This window comes from Urocitellus parryii, chromosome 12 (genome assembly GCF_045843805.1).
Source record: "Urocitellus parryii isolate mUroPar1 chromosome 12, mUroPar1.hap1, whole genome shotgun sequence".
Classification (NCBI taxonomy): Eukaryota; Metazoa; Chordata; class Mammalia; order Rodentia; family Sciuridae; genus Urocitellus; species Urocitellus parryii.
Genome location: NC_135542.1, coordinates 17721475 through 17744529, shown reverse-complemented (window position 1 = coordinate 17744529; position 23055 = coordinate 17721475). Strand labels below are relative to the sequence as shown.

The following is a 23055-nucleotide window of genomic DNA, read 5'->3' as shown; positions in this document are numbered from 1 at the left end:
CATGTCTGGAGATGATCTCATGGTGGATGGTGTCACAATGGGAGAAGAGATCCCATGGAAAGAAGGAAATCAGAGAATGGGAAGGGGCCAGTCTTGTGACCACCCACTAGGTCCCCAAAGAGCTTTTAGTTGGTGTGTTATATCTATTGATATCTATCCCATTGAAAATCATAACAAAGTTTTTCAAGTATTCTTCAAGACCCCACCACCTCTCAGCTAGGGACTGAGCTTCCAATACATAAGTCCATGGAGAGAGAAACCACATCCAAATCATAGCAAGCCTTAAGTTATCCAAAATCCTCCTGTTGTTGGGGCAAATAGAACACTCTCACTGTATGCATTATAGGGTAGGATGGCCCTCAGCAAGCTGGGACAGTCCCAGAGTCTGGGGGACACGCTAACAGAAAAAAGTGAGGGTAAGCTAATCTTTGAGAAAGGGGAGAACAATCCCAAGAGGGGGTGCTGGCTGTGACCACAGAGTTTCTGGGAGCAACCTAGGAATAAACCCTTGCTGGAAGGAAGGAGGGCAGGTATGCAAAAGAAACTTCACCACCTCTTTTCTTTGGGAAGGAAACTGTTTCCTGGGCTCTCATGTCCTGAGAGTGGCTGACCCTGTTCAAGATTTCCACTATATACACACCGCCACACCACACCCCAACACCCTCTTACCTTCAAAGGCCTGTTGGGGTATGGGGGGACTAACCACAGAAGGCCTTCCCTAGTCTGGGGAGTGGTCCAGTTTATTTCTGGCCTTCTGTGGGCATTTACATTAGCAGGACGTTAATACATCCAGAGGTAAGATCACTATCTTCTAATCTGGAGAGGAACCTGAGGTACAATGTAAACTTTCAAACTTTCATGACAAAGTTTTTCTGATATCAAATAGATATCAGAATCTTTAACCATTTGGGGAAAAAAGAATATGAAATGTCTATGCTATTACTACAACTCTGAAATCATGAAGTGAGTAAACAAGAAATAGAAAGAATGGCAAAGTGTTTGTTAAGGTAACAAGATGTCTTTTTCCTTTTTCCTTTTTTTCCCTTATCATATGCAGCCAGTGTGTCTCCTCAACAGTTCCTTGTCTACGCTCATGATGACCTATCAAGACAGATACTCTCCTCATTCTCAGGTGCGGGGGGGAATGGAACCCTCTGTCTCCTGCAGGCCAGGCAAGTGCTCTACCACAGAGCCACACCCAGCAGCCAAGCCCAGTGAGGGGGAAGTCCCCCAGTGGCCAGTGGTGGTCACACAGACTCAGCAACCAGGCTCTGCATGCTGGGCTGGCTGCCTTTCTCTGGGTCCCTGCACTGAGGTGGTATAGGTCACTAGGAAGTGCCTTCTACTTGGCTAAAATCAGTATCTTGGATCTTTGACTTCTGTCCCATATTTTAAACTGCAGTTATTTACATTGAAAGGGCAAAGAGGCAATAGCCCAGGGACACATGAAGGAGTGTAGAAGCAGATAGGCAGAGAGGGCTTTCACACCCTTCAAATTTAGTCCCCAAAGAGCTTCGAAATCATTACAAAGTTTTTCAAATATTTAAATCATTTGTAAGTAACAATAGGTCCATTAAGTGTGTCTGAAAATAACTATTTTCCAAAGCAAAACAAAAATAAGATATATTTCCCTTTAATGTCTGTCTTAACAGAGGCAGTTGGGGTGTCAGTCTCTGCTCCTGTGTTTAATTTGCTGGAAAACTATACATCATGTAGTCTCTGGAAGCTGCCACTGTACAATAGTTTAAGAATGAAACTGAAAAAAGCCAGTAACATGTAAAAATAACTTTGAATTTGGTGAACCTTCTTAAAGGGTCTTGTGTACCCGGTGGAAACTAGCAACGCACTTTGAGAACCATGACTTTAAAAACTATGTGTGGGGGGATTCCACCTCTTGGGTCCCCTTCTTCCTCCAGGAGAAGTCTTTTCTGCTGTCCCTTAATAAACTTCTAATCTCTACTCTGACCTGGCCTCGGCGTGCTTCTTTGGTGTTATTCTGCAACATTGGGGAAGAAAGAACTTGTCACCGGTCAACAGCGGTAACATATTGGAGGTCCCAGACCGAGATTCTACACCGAGGTAAGTGTACGCACCCCATGTCTGTTTGAGGTGCATCTTTCTCTTTCTTTCTGGAGGGTAAGGTGGGCACCCGACGGCTACTTAAACGCAATGAGTGCAGCCGCCACTCTTCAAGACTTGGGTGAGAGGTTTCTCGGCCTAGGCAGCTCTCAATCACCTGTTCAATACAGAGCAGGCATGTTGGGTTCTGCCAAAGCCGCTTCCAACTTTTCTGTCTGGGCCCGGAGAGCAATTGGCGTGAGTACACAGTGTCCTGAATCCCGGTCTGACTCCGATGCGTGGAGGAAGGAGTTTGGAACAACTGCGGAATTCTGGTCTGGGCTACTCTCAGACGATTCTTAAGGTTCCTTTCTCTTGAGCCCCCTTCCGACAGTCCCCAGGGGTATCTAGGGTGATCGGTAGATGAATGGCACTGAGGGAAAGCCCCAATCACGTTTGCCTCCGTATGGGCCGTGCAACACTCCCAACTCAGCATCCATTCCTCCTGGATGCTTCCCTTCCTTCGCAGGTCAGAAATGTTTAGCAATTCAGGTTGTAGGACTAAGAAAGGCATGGGATAATTAGTAAAATCTGCCCAGGTTCCCTAAGATGCATAGGTAACTTTTACTAGTCTGTTTTACCGCCCCAATGTTTAAAATGAGCTGTGTTCCTTAAGCTGCTAAGAGAGGCATTTTTAGAATCAACTCCTCCAGTAATCTGCTAGTCTACAGAGCAAAGGCGACAAAAGAGCACACGATTTTCTTTTGCAATGGGTTTTTAGTGGCCGGGAGGAAAGCAGTAAGGCCCTTAAGTCTGAATCCTCCCAGGGTCTCTGGCACAGGGCAAACTGAGACCCTAGCACTTTGCTAAAGGGGACCAGAAACCCCTTGGCAAAAGCAAGGTGAGAGACGGGTTTTCTGGACCGTTTAGGAAGCTCAAGGTTAGGGAGACGTCCCTAATGAGAACAGTTTTCTCTGGCGCAGCGTGGGCGCCTGAATCCTGTTTTCTTCTCACTCATACGGGAGCTTCTCTCTCTCCAATACGCCAGGTGGACCACTAGCCTGCGTATTGAAAAATTGGGATAAATTTGAACCTCAGACGCTCAAGAAAAGGCGCCTCATTTTCTTGGCCTGGCCTCAATACAAACTCTCTGATGGAGAAACCTGGCCACCAGAGGAAAATATCAATTTTAATACAATTTTACAGTTTGATAAAATTTACAAAAAAGGAAATGGTGTGAGGTGCTGTATGTTCAGATTTTCTTTGCTCTAAGAGAAAATCCTAAATTATGCCAACAGTGTAAAGTAGACTTAGCTATGATATCTGCCATAAAGAGAAAAAATCTTGGACTCATTGAGGAAAAAGAATCAAGAGAAAAATTTGGGCCGATCAAAGTACATACTCCCTTCCCCCTTCAAGACCTAAGGCAGATAAATGTTTTTACCCTAGTTAGTTTTGTTTTGTAGTTTTCTTATGAATGGCTTAAAGATTGCCTGTTAATGTTTTGCAGAGGTACTGATTTAAGAACACACAACCTGGATTAATTTAAGATAATAAGTTATAATAAGTCATCACCTACAGGATAGAGAGATAGGTACTAAAGCCCAGTACCCTTAATATAAGGCTGTTAACTTATTTGCTAGATGTTTAAGATTAAGTTTTAAAATTAAAGTTAAATCAAAAGGGCCAAGAAAACCAATATTTGGCTCTTGCCCTCTGAGTCAGTCTGAATCAGGGAATAGGGGACTTCTCCAAAGAGCTCTGCAACTCTAGGCCACATAACCTCCTGTCTGAGAATCTCTTTTGTAGCCTCCAGTTTACTTATTTATGGAAGAGGGCAAGAGCCTATCATGGACCACTCGATAGACCCAATTTTTAAAGGGGACTCCAAACTGCTTGCCCCACACATTGTCCCTTTTCAGCCTTAAGAAGCCAGAAAGATCTTCTTCGCCCCCCTTCCTTACAGCAGTAAGGAGTTCCCAAATTAGAGGGGGGAATGAAGCCAGATTTAAAGTTAGGTAGTCAGTATAGTTAGGTAAATCGGGTCTAATACCGAGTGAAATCTAAAATGGAGGCCATGCTGAGAATGACTCAGGGAAAACAGGACAACTCATGGAATGTTAATGAAGTCCCAGAAAGGCCCTAGGCCAAAGTCCACCTCAAAGAAATGTTAATGAACAGCCTCCAACAGATTTGGAGATAGCCCATCCCAGAGAAGTGATAAGCCCATCCCAAAAGTCCTTCCTGCCCATTTGGCCCACCTGTGTCCTAACCCTTCCCACCTACATTCCATCACCAAAACTATAAAAAGGGGAAACAACCGCACTTCCATGGATTCCACCTCTTGGGTCTCCTTCTTCCTCAGGGAGAAGTCTTTTCTGCTGTCCTTTAATAAACTTCTAATTTCTACTCTGAAAAAAAAAAAAAAAACTGTGTGGGGAGACCCTCAAGGACATACTCACCCCACACCTCCCACTTTCAACTCCCTGAAACTCCCACCTCCCTTCTGGGTGACCCTCATGCAGGAACACATATTCCTCTCCAGGGACACGTTGACTTGTACTAAAGCCATCTCCTTCCCTCTCAGCCCAGCACTTTCTTATGTAAGGATCAGGCGAATCATTGGAGAAAGAGACCACAAGAGACCAGCTTCATGCAATGGGCAGGAGGGAGTTTACTGAAGAGGATCCTAATTCAGCGCGCTGAGGCTCAAGGCTTACTCAGGAAAGGAGAGCAGCCCAGAGCCCAGAGCAGAGGTCAAGCAGAGCTTAAGTACACTTTTTGGGGAGGGAGGGTCGGGGGAGGACTTTGCATACATCAGAACAAATCATCATGAGGCTTGGGAAAATTGAACAACAACTCTGAGACGTGATTAGCACATTCATTGGCGGGAACAGGTCTGGCGGGGGTGATTGGTTACTCCTAAGCAGGGTACACATTCAAACAGATTGGTTCGGGCCCTGTGACAAACTGCACAGGGCCCTAGGCTAAATGGCCAGTAGGGCTTTGTTTTAACTATCTCAGGAATTTCAGGTTCTGGGTGTAACAGAGGAACTTAATAATACCTAATCTTTTACATTTTAATTCAAGCTTTCCAGCTTAGAAACTTTACCCTTTCACTTAAGAGAGAACCTGTACATGGGCTAACTAGCCATGAGCCACTCAGCCAACACAGCGACCTGTCCAGTTTGGGTCAGTTAGAGCTGCCCAGTAGCGTGCATTTCACATATTCCTACATGCGTGGAATATAATTCACTCCATTTGGACCCCTAGTTTCACTCTTCACCTTCATAGTGCCATTTGTTATGCTAAAACTCTTAAATGGCTCTAGCTGGTCTTTTCAGACCCCTGAAAGGAGCCAGCCCCCTCGCCCTATAGGACTCAGGAGAAAATAGAGCCCACAGGAGGCAGTGCCCAGTTCTGGTCCAGACCAGAACTTGCCAGTAACTGAGCCATTTTCTCCACCCAAAATGAATTGCACCAAACTTCCTGCCCACCTCTGGGGGCTGCGGTGGCATCAAATGACATTGTAGAACCTAACCTTATAACCAGAGTACACCTGCTGCTGTCCAGCTGCCCACTCTGCTCACAGTACTCCAGGGGGCACTGGGAGTCCTCAGCCCTTGACCCGAGGCACGCCCTGGCAGGGTCAGTCCATCCCTGCGGCCCACACCATCTCCTTTTCTTACCCCTGTGCTCACCAGGGGTAGGACACGCGGGGTGGGGACTCAGAAGCAGGTTTAGAATCCTTTAGGCCAATCCTTCCCTCCACTCAGCGGAGCGCCCGTCACTGTGGCGCGCGGCGCCCCCTTTCGCCCCCACTCTTCCCTGACACGTGGGGAAGGGAAGCCCCTCATCTGCAGAGGTGACGATCAGGTCTGTCTCTCCTCACAGGCACACTTCACGCCGCCCTCGCGCGGAACTTCCCACTGGGACGCCCTGGGGACTGAAGGGACGCCCTGGGGACTGAGGGGACAGGGCGCTGACAGGGGCTGCGATCACGGGCAGTACCTGTGCCGGAAGAGCGGGCAGCCGCCCAGAAGCCTGCGCAGCTCGTTCTTGAGGCTCCAGAACTCGCCATCCAGGTAGCGGTTCAAAGAGGAGTCCCCGAGTCCCAGGTCCTGTGCCGGCTCCATCCCGCTGGCTTCTGGCTCGGGGCTTCCTAGGAGCTCCCGGGTGTGGGAACTGGAGGGCACGCCCTCTGCGTCTCACCTCACCAGGCCCCTCTCCGCCGCGCACTTGTCCTCTCCCTGCTCACCCGCTCACCCGACTGCTCCCTCCCTCCCCCGAATCGCCCTGCATGGAGCCCCTCCTTGGGTGCAAAACAAAGAACTTTCCTAGGTGCTCCTGCATTGCTCTCTATTCCCTTGTGCTGGGCTGGTCAGTTGTCCCTTCAGATTTGTAGGTCACAAGAAACAATATGTGAGTCTTAGGAGGGGTGCTGGTCTGAGCCATCTCCCCCAATGAATGGCTCCCAAGATCCATGGCTCTGGGCCCAGCTCAGCTGCACCGTGGCTCCAATCCCTGCCACCACCAGCCAGGTATTATGTTTCCATGATTAGGAGGGGACCCAAGCCAACAGGACCACCATCCAGGAGCTGGGAACTGCAACTGGAATGCTCACCTCCTCTCCCAGAAACCTCCCTTTCTGTCGTTCTCATGGCCAGTGACAAATAAGTTCTAACTTAAGTGGAAAACGTTCCTTCCTATCTTCTGACTCTCATATGCTTTATTGACTCTGCATTTAAATACACAGGAAACATTAGCTGTTCCCCTTTTTCTAAACACTAGTTTGCTGGCCAGATGACCACTGTGGGTGTGATCTGCTGTCCTTAGGTTAGGGGATGCCATCTGTATGAGTTTGCTTTGGCTGCTGTAACAAATTACCACAAACCAATTTCCTTCAGACAACACAAGTATATTCTCTGGCAGTTCTGGAGGCCAGAAGTTCAAAATGGGTCTTCCAAGGCTATTCAAATCAAGGTGTTAGCAGGGCTGGTCACCCTCTGGGAGCTTCACAGGGAAATCAGTTTCCATGTCTTCTCCAGCTTCTAGAGGCTGTCTGCATTCTTGGCTCCAGGACCCTTCTTGTCTTTAATATGCATCAATTCAACCTTTGCCTGCATGGTCCATCTTCTTTTGACTCTGATCTTCCTGCCTCCCTCTGATAAGGACCCATTTACATTGGTCCCACCCAGGTAATCCAAGATAGCCTTCCTGTCTCAACGTCCTTAAGAGCAGCAACATCACTTTTGCCATATAAACCAACACATTCCCAGGTTCCAAAACACTGGCTTTGAACCTGGGATGGAAGGAGCTTCATATTATATTTGACATTTAACAAAACTGTCACCACTCATGGCTAAAGAGCTCATGGCTCCAGGAGACACTGAAAGCACAAGGTGAATATTGCCATTGGCTGTGTCTGACAAGGCATTATAAGCTTTGTCACCAGCTTAGAAGAGACATCGTCAGTTTGCAAGCAGGAATGGAAAGTGCAGGGATTTTCAGAATTGGAAGAGGCAACTGTTTCCCAACTACTAGCAACAAAGATTAAACCTCAGAAGCATATTTGTGGCAATAAAGACCAATTAAAACTCAAGACCCTGGGGCTGGGGTTGTGGGTTCAAGGATAGAGCTGCTTAGTATGTGTGAGGCCCTGGGTTGGATCTTCAGCACCATATAAAGAGAAGTAAATAAAGGTATTGTGTCCATCTACAACTAAAAAATATTAAAAAAAAACAAAAACCTCAAGACTCTCAAACTCTACACACTTGCCCCTGTGGTAAGAATAGAATCAAATGTCTGACATCAACCCTTGTTGATGGACTTCAGGGATGCCCAGCAAGCCACCTCTTCACTCCCAGGCCCTGTCTATCTGAGCAACCCCCATCTGGAGGATCACAGGCTGCTACATCAAAGTACAAGAGAATGGGTCAGATCCCCCACTAGCTGATAAAGGGCACCCCGAAGCAAGAAACTTATTCTGGCCTATCCAGAAGATACTAGAAGAATCAGTGTGCCCTAAGACTACCACCTGTCCTGTGAATGTTTTGTAATAATAATAGCAAGGAAAAGTGGTCAAATAAATGATCCAGTAGAAATCCTTGGGTTGCCTTGGCTTATCTAGTTCCCATGGCCACTGGGTTAGTTTTGTAGGGTTTCCATACAAATGAGCACAAACCAGTTGCGGTAAACGGCAGAAATCTATTCTCTCATGGACATGGAGGCCAGAAGTCTGAAAAGAAAGTGTCAGCAGTGCTTTGATTCCAGGGAAGAACCTTCTCACCTCTGCCCAGATTCTGGTGGCTCCTGGCAATCTTGGCCATTCCTTGGCGTTAGCTCATCTCTCTGATCTCTGTCTCCATCTTCACAGGCCCTCGTCCCTGCGGTCTGTGTGTCTTTAAGTCTCCTTCTTCTAAGATGTACACCAGTCCAACCTCAAGTTAATTACATCTGCAAAACCGTATTTCCAAATTTTTAGGCCACATTCTGAAATTCTACGTGGATGTTAACTTTTTTCGGTAACACTATTCAACCTAGTATACCCACCTCAAATTAATCACTGACCAACAAGGGAAGAAAAAAAAACATAATTGGCTTAGAACTTGGGTTTGTTTCTACATCAACCATGCATCAGAGTAGCCTGCGATTTTTTTTTTTTTTAATGCTCAGTAAGTGGCAAAACCCATATACCCCAACCAGTAAATCTAATTTCTAGAGATAGGTCCTAGACATCTGAATTTTTTTAAAAGTTCTTCTTCATCCCCAGTGATTCTATTGGGTAGCCAGGGCTGAGACATTGGTTCAGACTCTGATTCTCAATCCTGCTGCATAGTGGAGTCCTACACTGTTAGAACAATTGGTGAAATTTAAACAAGATGGATTACATAATATCACTTGAGCCAGTGTTGGTTTTTGATTTTGATCATTGTACTATGGGTCTTTAAATGAATGTTATTGTTTTTAGGAGCAAATTGAAGTGTTAAGGGGTAACAGGGTAAATTTCTCTAAAGGAGTCAGAAGAAAAGTGAGGGGGGGATGCACATGTGTACACAAGTGTATATGGAGAGAGAGGAAAAATCAAATATGGCTTCTCTAAACTAATATATTAACCAGAACTTTCTCAGTTATAAAGCAATTTGAATTCTCTTCAGCAAGATGAAAATATATTGGCTCATAAAACTCCAGAAAAACTTGGACATCATACTTGGGGAAGGTCAGAAGGTCACACTGAGACAGGAGCCTCAACTCTATCAGTCTCACTCTCCATCTCTGGATCTCTCTCCCTCTCTTGTCCCCCCTCCCCTAAATCAGGCTGGTCTCTGGGGAGACCTAAGTCCCCAGCAGATAGATACTAGAGGCTCACAGTTTCCCAGCCCCACATTCCTCAGCTTTCGACATCAGAAATACTTTTGTTTCTTCCTCATCTCCAATTGTGATAATTTGACTTTCATTGACTCAGTGTAGGTCGGGTACTGCACTAATCAGCCAGCTGCTGGAGGAGAGGAGTGTCCCAAGCAACTATATGAGGACATGGCTACCCTGCTATGGCTGGTGAGTCTGGTGGGAAGTGTTGCCCACTCCACCACCCACCCAGCTGCTCTACACAGCAATATCCAAAAAAGCATTCTGCTAATAATTCTCCTTCTAGGCGGTCAGTAGCATATGAGCGGTCAAAGGACAACAGGCAGATGTGCCTGCTTCCCTTGGCCAGGCTCCGAGATCCTCCGTGAAAAATTCTGGGGAAGACCTGGGGAGAAAGGTGGAAGTAAGAACCCAGGAACAAAGGAAGTCAGTGGGCTTGTGCTGAGGATGGACTCATCCACAGAGGCTGATATCTGGATGATATCCCTAGGGGCTGCCTGATAGTACAAGCCTGAGGCCATAATGCTGCCTTGGGCTTTGCTCTTTGGTGCTTCTGGGCCTTGAGGCAAGGCAGGGCCCTCAGCTGGGCATTTACAGAGGAGCCTTCATGTAGCAGCTAAGTGGGTCTTGATGTGTATCTGGTGGGCAGGTTTCTTTTAAGCTGCACCCATAGATGAACGACCAGGAATGCTGACTGACTTGCCCAAGAGCACACAGCTCTTGGTGACCTCCCAAGCACCCTATCCAGGGCTCACGCAACTCAAAGTCATGCCCTATGTCATACTGCTCTAACCTGAGGGGCCTCAGTAAACGTTCTGGATGCTGCTCTTATGGAGGCCTAGGGCACAAACACTACACACTACCTTTAGGACTCAGGGTTCTGTGGTCAGAAGTAGCCTGTTCCCAGGGGCACTTCAGTATGATTTGTAGAGGTCATGGAGCCATACAATGTTAAGAGTTGGGGGCTGGGGTTGTGGCTCAGCTGTATAGCACTCGCCTACCATGTGAGAGTGCTAGGTTTGATCGTCAGCACCACATAAAAATAAATAAATAAAGATATTGTGTCCAACTACAACTAAAAAAATGTTAAGAGTTCCGACCCCTGGGGCTTGTCCAACTAGTCCTTCTTTTCAGATGAGAGTGTGGCATCTTATGGGTCATCTGGCCACTGCACTGAGGTTTGAAGAGAGAAAAATGTGGATATCGTAATGTCTGCCTAATTCCCAATACTGCCCAGCTAGAGTACTTCTGGAGTTCTAGTAAAGATATTTTACTACTCAGATTTACCTGGCCCCTGCCTATGCAGAGCTTAGCCCCTGACCAAGCCCTTCCATCCTTCTTCTCCAGGAACCTTGAGGGGCTTTTCCTATAGATCATGAGCACCTCTGCACCTCCCCACCCCACATGCAGCCCTGGGCTGGGATAGAAGGTACTGGGTGGGGAAAAGAACCAGAAAACACAGCTTTCCTTCATGTCATCACAAGGGACAACATTTGCAATGTCTTCCCCAGTGTTTTTATGTAAGTAAGCCTTTTACTTACTGTTCTCACTTATGCCAAGTGCTAGACAGGAATTCCGGGAGAGGGAAGGGACAGATTCCTGAAACAGACACCATGTTGTCCTCAGGAATGAGCTCACCTCCAAACAGCCATGGCTTCATTATGAGATCACCCCTGATACAACAGCCTCTTCTTCTCCCCAGGATGAGAGCCTTCCCACAAGTGGACTCTGATGGACTCACTCTGGCCTCCATGAGGCCCACAGGCACAAGTGGCCTCCTGCTGGGAATACATGCTTATGCTCCTTAAAGTTCCCAGCAGGCAGGCTGGCATCAAGGGTTCCCATGCATTCCGTTCTTGGAAACAATTAGGCTGTGAACTGTGATGGTTCTGGTCCTGACTCCACAGAGAAAGTCCACCCAGTTCTGGATTTATCTTAAATTTGAGTTGGAAATAATATGACTTCACTGTTTGTTTTTCACTGACTTGCATGAGCTACTTCTGCTCATGAAAAAAATTCAGAAGCAATACCTACCCCACAGCAGTGAGCAACCAGCACCCAGATTCAGATCTCTAAATACCATTCCCTACTAGGGGAACCAGAGCTCCTGGAGAAAGGCTGATTCCAGGGCAAGGCAGGAATGTCTGAGATGAAACTTGAGTGTCTCTGCAGTGCCATAAAGCAAGGATGTCATCCTGGAAGTTTTGTCAAAGGGACACAGGAGTCCTTCACCAGCCAAAATGCCCAATATGAGCAACAAGAAAAACATAAGCAGCTTAAGAAAGGATTTAAATCACACACACACACACACACACTCACACACACACGAAATTGAAGATAGCTTACAAAATTCTTCAGCCCATAGAAACATGAGGCCAGAGACCTGGGTCAACCAGATCATTCTGACACAGCAGAGCAGCCCTTTCCCATCTGTCACAATTCTCACCTGGAATATGTGATGTATATTTTATGAATATATTTCGGTAAATAAGTGTGAAAGAATAAAACTTTTGAAATCATTATCTGGCAAATTCCAGGAGATGATGGAGGTGGGTAGGTAGTGGTCATCAGGGCTACTAACACTGGCTAATGACAGGTTGGCAAGTATATGGTAACCTAACACCAAGCCCCCTAGCCATGACAAAACCAGACACTCTGGCTCCTGTGGTGACACAATGGAAAGCACAGGACTCCACCTATTTAACTTTTCTGAGGGGGAAAAAGTTGAACACAAATCTAATCAAGCCTCTAGGTCAGGCAAATGATATATCAGAAATACAAGGGAGGGACCAGTGTTGTGGCTCAGCAGTAGAGCACTCACCTAGCATGTGAGAGGCCCTGGGTTCAATCCTCAGCACCACATAAGAACAAATAGATAAAATAAAGAGATTGGGTCCAACTACAAATATATATATATTTATATATATATATATATATATATATATATATTTTTTAAGAAATACAAGGGAAAAAAGACATGTTAAGAGATCCCATAAAGATGAAATTAGCTAAAAGCTAAAAATGCATAGCAAATGGTCAAGTATTTCAACAACAACAAAATGGGCATAAGGAAAAGGAAAGAGAATTTTTAAAAAATATTTTTAGTTGTAAATGGACACAAATCTTTATTTATTTTTTTATTTGGTAATGAGGATTGATTTGAATCCAATGCCTCCCACATGCTAGGCAAGCACTCTACCACTGAGATTCAACCCAGCCCAGGAGGGAGAATTTTTACAGTGAAAATATTAACAGCAAAGATTCAAAAGACCCATTGAACTGATGCACAGACCACGTTACATAAGAAGCATCCAGCTTTTACCAACTGCAAAACTTGATTTTTTTCCCCAACTGTAAAAATTTGAAACAACTGAGGAAAATTTCACACAAACAGGTATAAGAAGAGACTTGGGAACTGTTACTCTTTTGCTATCATATGGCATTGTTCTCCCATCCACTTTAGTCCTCTGCACATCTGTAAGTGTTTCAGGTGACATGATATGATGTCTGAGACTTGCTTTAAAATACTGATTGAAAACACAAAAGCAGCAAAGGGTGTGGCTCGGGAGTAGAGCACCTACCTGCCCAGCGTGTGCCAGCCCTGGACTCCCTCCCTAGCACTTCCCGGGGGAGGGGAGCAGCTAGTAGGGAGGAAACAATGAGTCAAAAGCAGCAGAACATTGATAGCTTTGAAACAGGTAACGGTAGGACAGGTGCTAATTATATTAATCTACTTTTTTATTTCTATAATACTTAAACTTATAATACTTAAACATTTCTATAATACTTAAACTTATTTTACCACTGTCTCTTCTCAGTCTCCATACCAGTCTTCTGCACCAGAATTCCTGAGGAATAAGGCCTGGGCATGTGTTTTAAACAATTTTCCCCACATGATCTTTGTATCTGGCATTGAAACACCTAGTCTAAAGCAGGGTCCTGATGCTACAATCCCTGGAATTCAGCCCATCACTTATTTTTATAAATAAAGTTTTATTGGCACATAGCTATGCCCATACATTCACACAGTCTATGGCAGCTTTTCATGCCACAACAGCTGAGCTGAGTGCTTGCAACAGATTCCATGTGGCCCACAGACCCAAAATATTTTCTATCTGGGTTTTTTTTTTAAAAAAACGGTTCATCAATCCTTGGTTTAAAGTATACTTCCTGTCTATATGGATATTTTCCTTATTGCAGCCTCTCTGGTTTTATGTTTAACTTCTATTTGTGGGTCTGGTTGTAGAAGCCCCATGTGAATATGAATATATGAGGGTTAGTCCATCTGATCCAAATTTGGGGACACTGAGGTATAAAGGTTAAAATTTAACCAAGCAAAAAGTGAGTAGGAGAGGCTGGGGTTGTAGTTCAGTGGTAGACCACTTGCCTGGCATGTGTGAGGCCCTGGGTTCCATCCTCAGCACCACATATAAATAAATAAAAGAAAAGATCCATTGACAAATAAAAAATAAATTATTTTTTAAATTTAAAAACTGATGGGCTGGGGATGTGGCTCAAGTGGTAGCGTGCTCGCCTGGCATGCGTGCGGCCCAGGTTCGATCCTCAGCACCACATACAAACAAAGATCTTGTGTCCGCCGATAACTAAAAGAAATAAATATTAAAATTCTCCCTCTCTCTTAAAAAAAAAAAAGATTAAATTTAAAAACTGGATAGGAACATGTTCCCAGCCATGAGATTGGCACAATCCAAATCCAAGAGGAAAATCCAGGCCACCATGTATACTTGTAGTGGTTGTACACTTACAAGGACACCGTATCTAGAACAGAACTGCAGTAATTTATTAGGAAACACACAGGTGTGTTGTGAGATCCTGATCCTCCCCACTGTGAACATGATAGTGCACACACAGAACACATGCTAGGACAATGTGCACAGTGCTCAGTAGGCACTCACCAGAAACCTTCCCTGAGTGAGGCTGGGCTTATCCCTAGGTCACTCTCCTTCCTCACTTACCTCTCTTAGAGACCAACTTCCACTCTCCATTAGGCCCTAAATCTGACACCGTCCCCTCCTGCAGGAGTGAGTGGGAACAGGTAAAGTGAGAGAGTTGTGAGAGAGAGAAGGCCTTAGGGACGAGGCCTAAGTGGAGAAGCTCTGCTAAGGGATTTGAAAATGCTTTCCTGGAAATAGGACAGAAGCTAGACAGGCAAGTAGCAGTGTCCACACTCAACCAAGCGGCCACTGGCAAAGCCCAGCACAATGCCCCCAGCTCCTTCCCCTGGACAAAGGTCATAGTCTCCCTTTATATCTCTCTTACACTGCTATTCCTCTGAGTGCCACCTCTTTTTGGCCAAGGAGTTCCCAGGTGCCTGGACCTATCCTTGTTTTAGCACTGAAAGTCCCACATCCAGTCTTGGGCACACCAGAATGCTTGGTCAACCAAGAGTCCCCTCCTTTTTTCTGCAGTTCATTCCACAAACTGGACAATGCTAGGAGGATGCCCATGCTCTACCACTTGGAGTCTCTGTAGAAGCATTCTACTGTCACAGCCCTGGTGACGTTTTTCCAAGGCCATCTGTGCCTCATTTCCTCCATTGGCAATCCCCTCATTTGCACTGACAGTGCATTTCACAGGATCTGACTCTTGTTATTTGAGCCCTTGAACCCAATAACCAGTAGGTCGAGACAGCAAGCCAACTCATTTCCATTGCAACAGTGTCACTGGTGTGCCCTGGTGTCCTCTACAGTGTCACTGGTATGCACTGGTGCTCACTTCATTCTGAGGAGGCTCTGCCTTATACATCCAGAAGTCAGGAAAATGGACATGAGCATGTTGTGTCTTAGGATTTGGTGATGAGGCAAATCAAACCAAATAAATCATTGATTTACCCTTTATCCCAGACACAGGCATAAATCATCCCACTTACAACCACTGTATAGAATTTTTTAAAAAGTAAGCAAGCAGGCCTGCGGAGGCTGTGGTGCTCCTGAGACCACACAGGGGAGGAGAAATAGAGCCACTGTCCAGACTTGGTCCCTGTGACTCCACAGCCATGCCGCTTCCAGGACACCTACAAAATGAAAGGGCATGTGCCCGTAGCCTCCCTGTTTCTCACCTGCACCCCACCCCATGGTCACCAAGAAGACAGGAAGTTTCCCTCCTGCCATTTTAATCTGACAGTTCAATGGTACCATGGTAGAGGTATACGGTTGCAAATCTTGGTAGACTGCATTCACAACTCTTAATGCATCTAGAAAGAAAACATTTGGGGAAACTGCCCATGGTTCCAGTATAATTTTCTCAAAGAAAAAAACCTATAAGTGTCATTGAAAATATGTATGAATCAGGATAGAAACTTGGTCCTTTAGATAATGCTGGACACTCCAGGAAAACTGATTCAGTGCTAAATAATTTTGTCAGCTTCTTGAAGTCAGTCAAATGGATTTATAGGAGGGTCTCCTTGGGAAAGGCTGCCACAGATCCCCTTTGGAACAGAAAGGACCAGAAAACTGAGAAAACACAAAATAAGTCCCTCCCAAAAGAGCTTTTTAAGTTAAAAACAAAACAGAAAAGTCATAAAGAAATCTGGGTGTTAGATTCTCGGGAGATTTGTTGACTTAATGATGGCCAAGTGATGGAACAGGGGCAAATGTTATATCAAGTTTTAATCCAAATAAAAGATACAAACACTTTTTTTAAAGTACTTTTTTGTAGTTGTGGATGGACACAATACCTTTATTTTATTTATTTATCTTTATGTGGTGCTGAGGATGAACCCAGGGCCTCACTTGTGCTAGGCAAGCGCTCTACCACTGAGCCCCAGCCCCAGCCCCTGGCCTCAAACACTTTTCAAAGCTTACAAAATCTGTCTCTCTCCATGTCGCAACTCCTGTCCTACTTCAGCACCCTTACATAAGCAATAAGGCAAATAAAATTACATAAAAACTTTTTTAAAAAATGAGAGAGAATTCCAGAAAGAACTACACCCCAAATAACAAAAGAACAAGAGCAAGGGAGCCCAGGAGGAAGAGTCTCACCAGCACCTGCAGGAGGCAGCAGGAGGGAATACGAAAGCAGATAATCAAACTGAACTATTCACTGGCCCCAGACCTGACGTAGGTGCCCTGCACAGTGCTGACTCGGTCTTGGCATGTCTCCTCTCGGCATTTCTGTGCAGCTGATTTTCTAGGTAGATTTTTAGTCCCTCCACCTAGGAAGGTCTGGAGTCCTTCAGACAAGAGTGTTCCAAGGCCAGGAGGCAATGAAGCCACTGAAGATCCTGTAGGCAAATCTGAGCAGTGTAGCATGGGTTGGGGAGACAACTACTTTGGGTATCTGAACTGTCAATGGCAGCAGTCCCCCCACCACCACCACAGTTCCCTTGTGATGCTACAAGAACAGCTGGGAAATACAGGAAGCATCGCAGCCAACCCCTGAAACCATATCACCAACACCTCCCCCCATCTGGGTAGAATGGTATCAGAGCACACAGTATGTCCTATGACCATATTGTGGTCAGAGTGAGCCATTTGCCACACCAGGCAAGTTAAAGGGCCCTTTTTCCCCAAGAGGGAACTTGCTCCACTGAAGAGGTAGAGAATGCCCCTGGGAGAACCATGGACTCTACTCCAAGACATGAGGCTGAGGAACTGGTTGATTTTGCTGGGGAGATAGCAGACCCAGCCCAAAGAAAATCAAGCAGAGGCTTTCAAAAGGATGTGTGTCCAGGCCCCACTAGATCTGAGTTAAGGGAGCTCCTGAGGAGGCTGCCTACATTCACAGTTCATGGCTATGGCTGGAGTCAAGACACTTAAGCTCCCTAAAGTTCTGCTTTCCTATCTTAAAAATTGAAGTGAGGGTCTCTCAAGCATGATGCTTCCAGGGTGGGGGAGGGGACATAAACCATCTCAGGTACTGCATGGATTCTTGGAGAGAGAGGCAAGGTGGTAGAGACAGACTCCTCGTGACAGATTTGTTCTTGCCATCCAGCAGAGGCCGGATGCAGGGACCCTGTGATGGACCCAGCCCAGCTCTCAGAGTGGATGGGAGAACAGTCACAGCAGCACTGCCCCTGAAGAACAGAGAGGTGGCTTTCCCCTGAGTGAGGCATGTGGCCCAGGCATGAGGGCAGTGTTGTTGACAGGGAGGCAGAGATGGCATGTGCCTGGCATGTGCAGCTGTGCTTGTCTTGAACCAGCTGCACCTGGTTCAAGCTAGAGATGCAGGAAAGTGCCAAAGGAGCTTCAGAGTGGACCTGTCCTGTACCACTGCCATCACTGTCCTGTACCACTCAACCTCAGGAGATTTCCTTTGGAGTCTGGGTTCTTCTTTGCCTTCCCACTCATTTAACTCTCCCCAAAAGGCAAGCAGTGGGTAGAAAGCTCAGCTTTGCTACCACGAAGGAATCTGTAATATTGGTAATGAACAGCTGGCATGAGTTGTTTGATGCCTGGGAAATTCAATGGCTAAACCTACGTATGTGCATAGATGACTCCATTTCAGTGTTCTTGGTCTTGAGGAATATTTGTTTAGTCATATTTGTACACTCTTCCTCTACGGCACTCATAAATTCTGCACAATCGTGAACTTACTTAAAGCAAGCACCCAATCTTCTATTTGTATGGTAACATCTCATAAGGAAAATGCTAATGCAGTAAGGCCCCTTTCACGCACTCCTAGTTTTTCTTTGAGGATGTCTGGAGTCAAGATCTAAGAGGTAACCCTTGGCATGTTCACAAGCTGCATTATCCTGTGTGCCCAGAGCACTAAGGCAAGGTGTAGTAGATAATCAGGATCATTTTTAGTTAACATGGCCTTTATTTTATGTACCCACTGCCTGGTTTGAGGTCTATGGCATGGGTCACAGAGCAAATATGTACCAGGGATATGTCCAGGTGATCAGCTCTGTTTAAGAACTCAAGTAAGCTTCCCTGGGAAGAGACATTTTTCATGTGTCTCTGTCATTTCAAATCTGGAAAAAAAAAATGTTTGTATAACCTGTGCAGAGGGAAGAAAGCCTTTGCCTGAGTTCTTCAGTCTTCACCCATGAGTATGTTTTATCTACCATTCTGGCACTGAATCCTTTGCAATACACTTTGCTGTAAGTATAATTTTATAATTATATAATTTTATAAGTGAGTCATGTGACTTCTTCTAATGAATTACTAAACCAGTGAATAGATATGGAACCCCAGAACACACCTAATTTTAACAATAAAATTTCTAATTACTTGGAGTTGAGCAAAATCCTAGATATGAGCTATTGAATAGCTTGACTACCTCACTCTAGCTTTGCTGATCTGAGAAAACCATCATAGAAACCTTTAACTCTCTGAGTCTATTAAGTCTCTTTCCAATTCTATGCCTCATAATAACAATGACATATATGCTGATGCTGATCACTGATGTTTTGGAGACATCCAAAAAGGAAAACAACCTAATTCCACTTCCTCCCAGAGAAATAAAATAAGAGGAGACAGAAATACATAGGAGCAATATTTTTTGTATATTATTGAGAATAAGTTGGCATTGGTTTGAGCTAAATTGTTCTAAAGGATGCTAACTAGCTGGGAGTGATGGAGCACATCTGCTACTCAGGAGGCTGAAGTTGGAGGATCATTTGAGCCTCTGAGTTCAAGACCAGCTTGGGCAACATAGAAAGGCCTTGTCTCAAAAAGAAATTAATGAGTAAAATTAAATTCAAAAATTTTTTGATTATGTTAATTATAATCATCAGAGGAAATGAGAAGGCAATCAAAATGGTATCCAAGAAAAAAACTAACACAAAAGAAGGGAGTAATGGAGGAATTGAGGAATAAAATGATACAAGACACTTATAAAAATGCAGAATTATTAGTAACTGCATTAAATGTAAATAGATTAAACTCTCCAATTAAAGACAGATATTGGCAGAATAGATAAACATCCCCCAGTCAGGTACTATCTATAAAAGACTCACTTTAGTTTTAAAGTCACAAATAAGTTGAAATTAGAGAGATGGAAAAAGATATTCCCTGAAACATTTACCCAAAGAGAATGGGTGGCTACTAACGTCAGACAAAACAGACTATAAGACAAAAATCGTTACAACGCATAGGGAGGACATTATGCATTCACAACAGGATCAATTCATGAAGAATATATAATGTATGTGCCTGGTAACAGAGATCCAAAAGATATGAAGGAAAACTAACAGATTGAGGCTTCTGCCATGCTCTTTTGGATCCCTCACTCTGGGGAAAGCCACCTGCCATGAGGACATGCAAGAATCCTGGGGCAGTGGTCCATGTGGGGAGGAACTGAGGCCTCCAGCCCACAGCCGGGACAGCTCAACAAGAATAGTTGGGAAATTCAATGCTCTGCTGTCAATAATGGATGGCACAACTCAATAAAAGACAAACAAGGGGGCTGGGGTTATGGCTCATCGGTAGAGCACTCGCCTAACATGTGCAAGGCCCTGGGTTCGATTCTCAGTACCACATAAAAATAAGTAAACAAAATAAAGGTATTGTATCCAACTACAACTAAAAAATAAATATATTTTTTTAAAAGACAAACAAGGATGTAGAAACTTGAAGAACCCTTGAAACTAGACTTAATAGACATATGTAGAACATTATACCAAACAGCAGCCAAATCAATGTTGTTTTTAAGTGGCTCATGGAAAATTCTCCAGGATAGACCACAGGTGGTCCACAAAATGAGCCTCAGTGGGGCTGGGGATGTGGCTCAGTGGTAGAGCACTCACCTAGCATGCATGAGGCACTGGGTTAGATCCTCAGCACCACATAAAAATAAAATAAAGATACTGTGTCCACCTAAAGATAAAAAATAAATATTTAAAAAATAAGCCTCAGTAAAGTAAAACAAATGAAATTATGCCAGGTGTATTCTCCAAAACAATGTAATAAAGTTAGAAATCAGTAACAGAGGAATTTTAGAAAATTCACAAGTATGTAGAAATTAAACAGCACACTCTTAAACAACTAATGGGTAAAAAAGAAATAATAAGAAAAATTAGATGATACTTTGAGAAATAAAACAACACACCAAAAACCGTGAACTGTAGCGAAAACATCGGGCGGAGGAAAATGCACTGTAACTGCCTACGTTAAAAGAAAGATCTCAGGTCAGTGACCAGCCTCCAATTTCAAGGGACTAGAAAAAGAAAGCAACTAAACCCAAAGCAGGCAGAAGGGCAAACAGACTAGAGCAGAGGACAGAAAAACAGTAGAGAGAATCAGTAAAATCAAAAGGTAAATCTTTGAAAAGCTCAAAAAAAGAGACGAACTTTTAACAAGTCTGAAAAAGTGGGTGCAGGGAATCAGGAATGAAAGTGGAGGTGTTACTACCATCTCTAGTGAAATTAGAAGGATCATAAGAGAGCTCTCTGAACAACTATACACCAACAAGATCGGTCACATGGATAAAATGGACAAATGCCTAGAAACCAAATAGCAAGGCTGACTCAAGAAAAAAAAAAAACAATCTGAATAAACTTACAAGTAAAAGGATTCAATCAATAATTTTTAAAAACTTTTCAACAAAGAAACACCCAAGACTAGATTGCTTCACAGCAGAATTCTACCAAACATTTAAAGAAGAATTATGCCAATCCTTAAACTCTCCGACATTCAGAAAAGAGTACTTCCCAACTCATTCTATGATGCCAGTATTCCCTGATACCAAAGCCAGATAAACACATCACAAAAATAAAGACTACCAACCAATAACTCTAGAGAATATACAGACAAAAATCTTCAACAAAATACCAGAAAACTGAATTGAGCCTCATAGTAAAAGGACTATACACCATCACTAAGTGAAATTATCCCATGAATGCAAGAGAGAGTGAATGAATACACAACAGCAGCTCATGCAAATACATCGTTTTAATAGAATGCGGAAGAAACACATGATTATCCCAATCCATACAGAAAGAGAACTTACCTTTCATGATAAAAATCAAAACAAAATACTAAGAAAACTAGGAAATTTTCTCAATCCAATAAAGGGATATCTATCATCACACTTAATAATAAAAGACTGAAAGCTTTTCTCCTAAAATTAGGAACAAGACAAAGAGTCTGCTCTCACTACTGCTATTTAAAACTGCACTGGAATTTCTATTCAGAGCAATTAGGCAAGAAAAAGAAATGAAAGGCACCCAACTTGGAACAGAAGTAGTAAAACTTACTATTTTTAGATGACATGACCTCACATATAGGAAACATTGACGAGTCAACCACAAAACTATTAAGAGCTGATAAATTCAGTCAAGTTTCAGGTTACATGATCAATATATAAAAATCAATTGTATTTCTACACACTAGCAATGACTGATCAAGAAATGAAATTAAGAATGCAATTCCATTTACAATAGCATCAAAAAGAATATGGTCCTTAGAAATAAATATAGCTAAGTAAAAAGACTTATTTACTGAAAACTATAAAATATTATTGAAAGAAATTAAAGACCTGAATATAGATACTCTGTGTTCTTGTTTGGAGACCAGTATTGATAAGATGGGAATATTCCTCAACTTGTTGTATATATTCAATGCAGTCACCATCAAAACAATGACTTTGTTTGTTTGTTTGGAGAAGTGGACAAGCTGATCCAAAATTCATGTGGTATTAGAAGAGAAGCAAAATAGCCAAAGCAACCTTGAAAAAGAACAAAGTTGGAGGACTCACACCCTGATCTCAAAATCTACCCCAAAGCTACAGTAACTAAAACAGCGTGGTATTGGCATAAAGATAGACATGTAGATCATGGAATGAGAGTCCAGAAATAAGCCCACATATTTGTGGTTAACTGATTTTCAAAAGGGAAATTAAATTGAGAAATATGAGTCTTTCAATAAATGGTGCTGGGGTTTGACCCTACTCCCTAGAAAATAACCCCATTTGTGGGACTGGTGTCAGAAGCTCAGACTAGCAGGTACACCAAGGCCCAGCATGAGGAATCCAGGGGAGAGTACCTGTAAAGTGTGGCAGCTGCAAGTTCACCTGCAGGGACTAGAAGAGAATCCTGGGCTCAGAAAGGTAGGCTTCTAAGAGCAAGAAAGGGTTCCATGCTTATGCTGAAATATGCCATGAAGACCAAAGCAGGAGTCCAGTGCGGAATTTCAAATTGCATATAGTACAGGTGGCTCCAGTTCAGATGAGCAATAGGGAACACTCACTCTGAGAGCAGAAGCACTTGGGAAATTATGTGCGGGGACCACTCGGGTTGCATGGAAATACACGTTTCTCCATGTGAGCTGTGCATCTCTAAGGTGACCTAACACACCCTCTGACCAGGGCACCATTGAGCTGTGAGCCCTGTTCTGTTAATGGGGATCAGCAGGACCTTCTCATCTTGCTTCCCAAATCACTTGCTTCAGGTCACGTTTTGCTGGCTCCTGGTTCCATCCTGTCTTGCACAATTGAAGCTTTGTCCCTTACTTCATAGTGTCAGCTCCTTGGCAAGTTCTTTGACTTGGACCCTCTCCTCCAGCTCAGTTTGTACCATGCATTTCCTGAAGTAAGTAAAGGCAGAGGCATGGGGGACATCAACAGGCCCAGACATAGGGGTGGGTGGGGAGGCAGAGGGTAAGAGTCTCTTCCATAACCCAGCCCCTCTCCTAGCTTAGGGGTTCCCAGCTGTATTTAGGAAGAGGG

At 44.1% G+C, this 23055-nt stretch overlaps 1 protein-coding gene across 1 annotated transcript in view; it reads right to left on the bottom strand.

Moving 5' to 3' along the window:
- The window catches only part of Acoxl (acyl-CoA oxidase like), a 203921-nt gene extending 197727 nt beyond the window's left edge, over nt 1-6194 (bottom strand). Inside the window, exon 1 of the mRNA XM_077792061.1 lies at nt 6070-6194. Coding sequence (XP_077648187.1) covers nt 6070-6194 — 125 coding nt within the window. The remainder of the gene's footprint in view (nt 1-6069) is intronic.
- Between the last annotated feature and the right edge of the window lie 16861 nt (nt 6195-23055).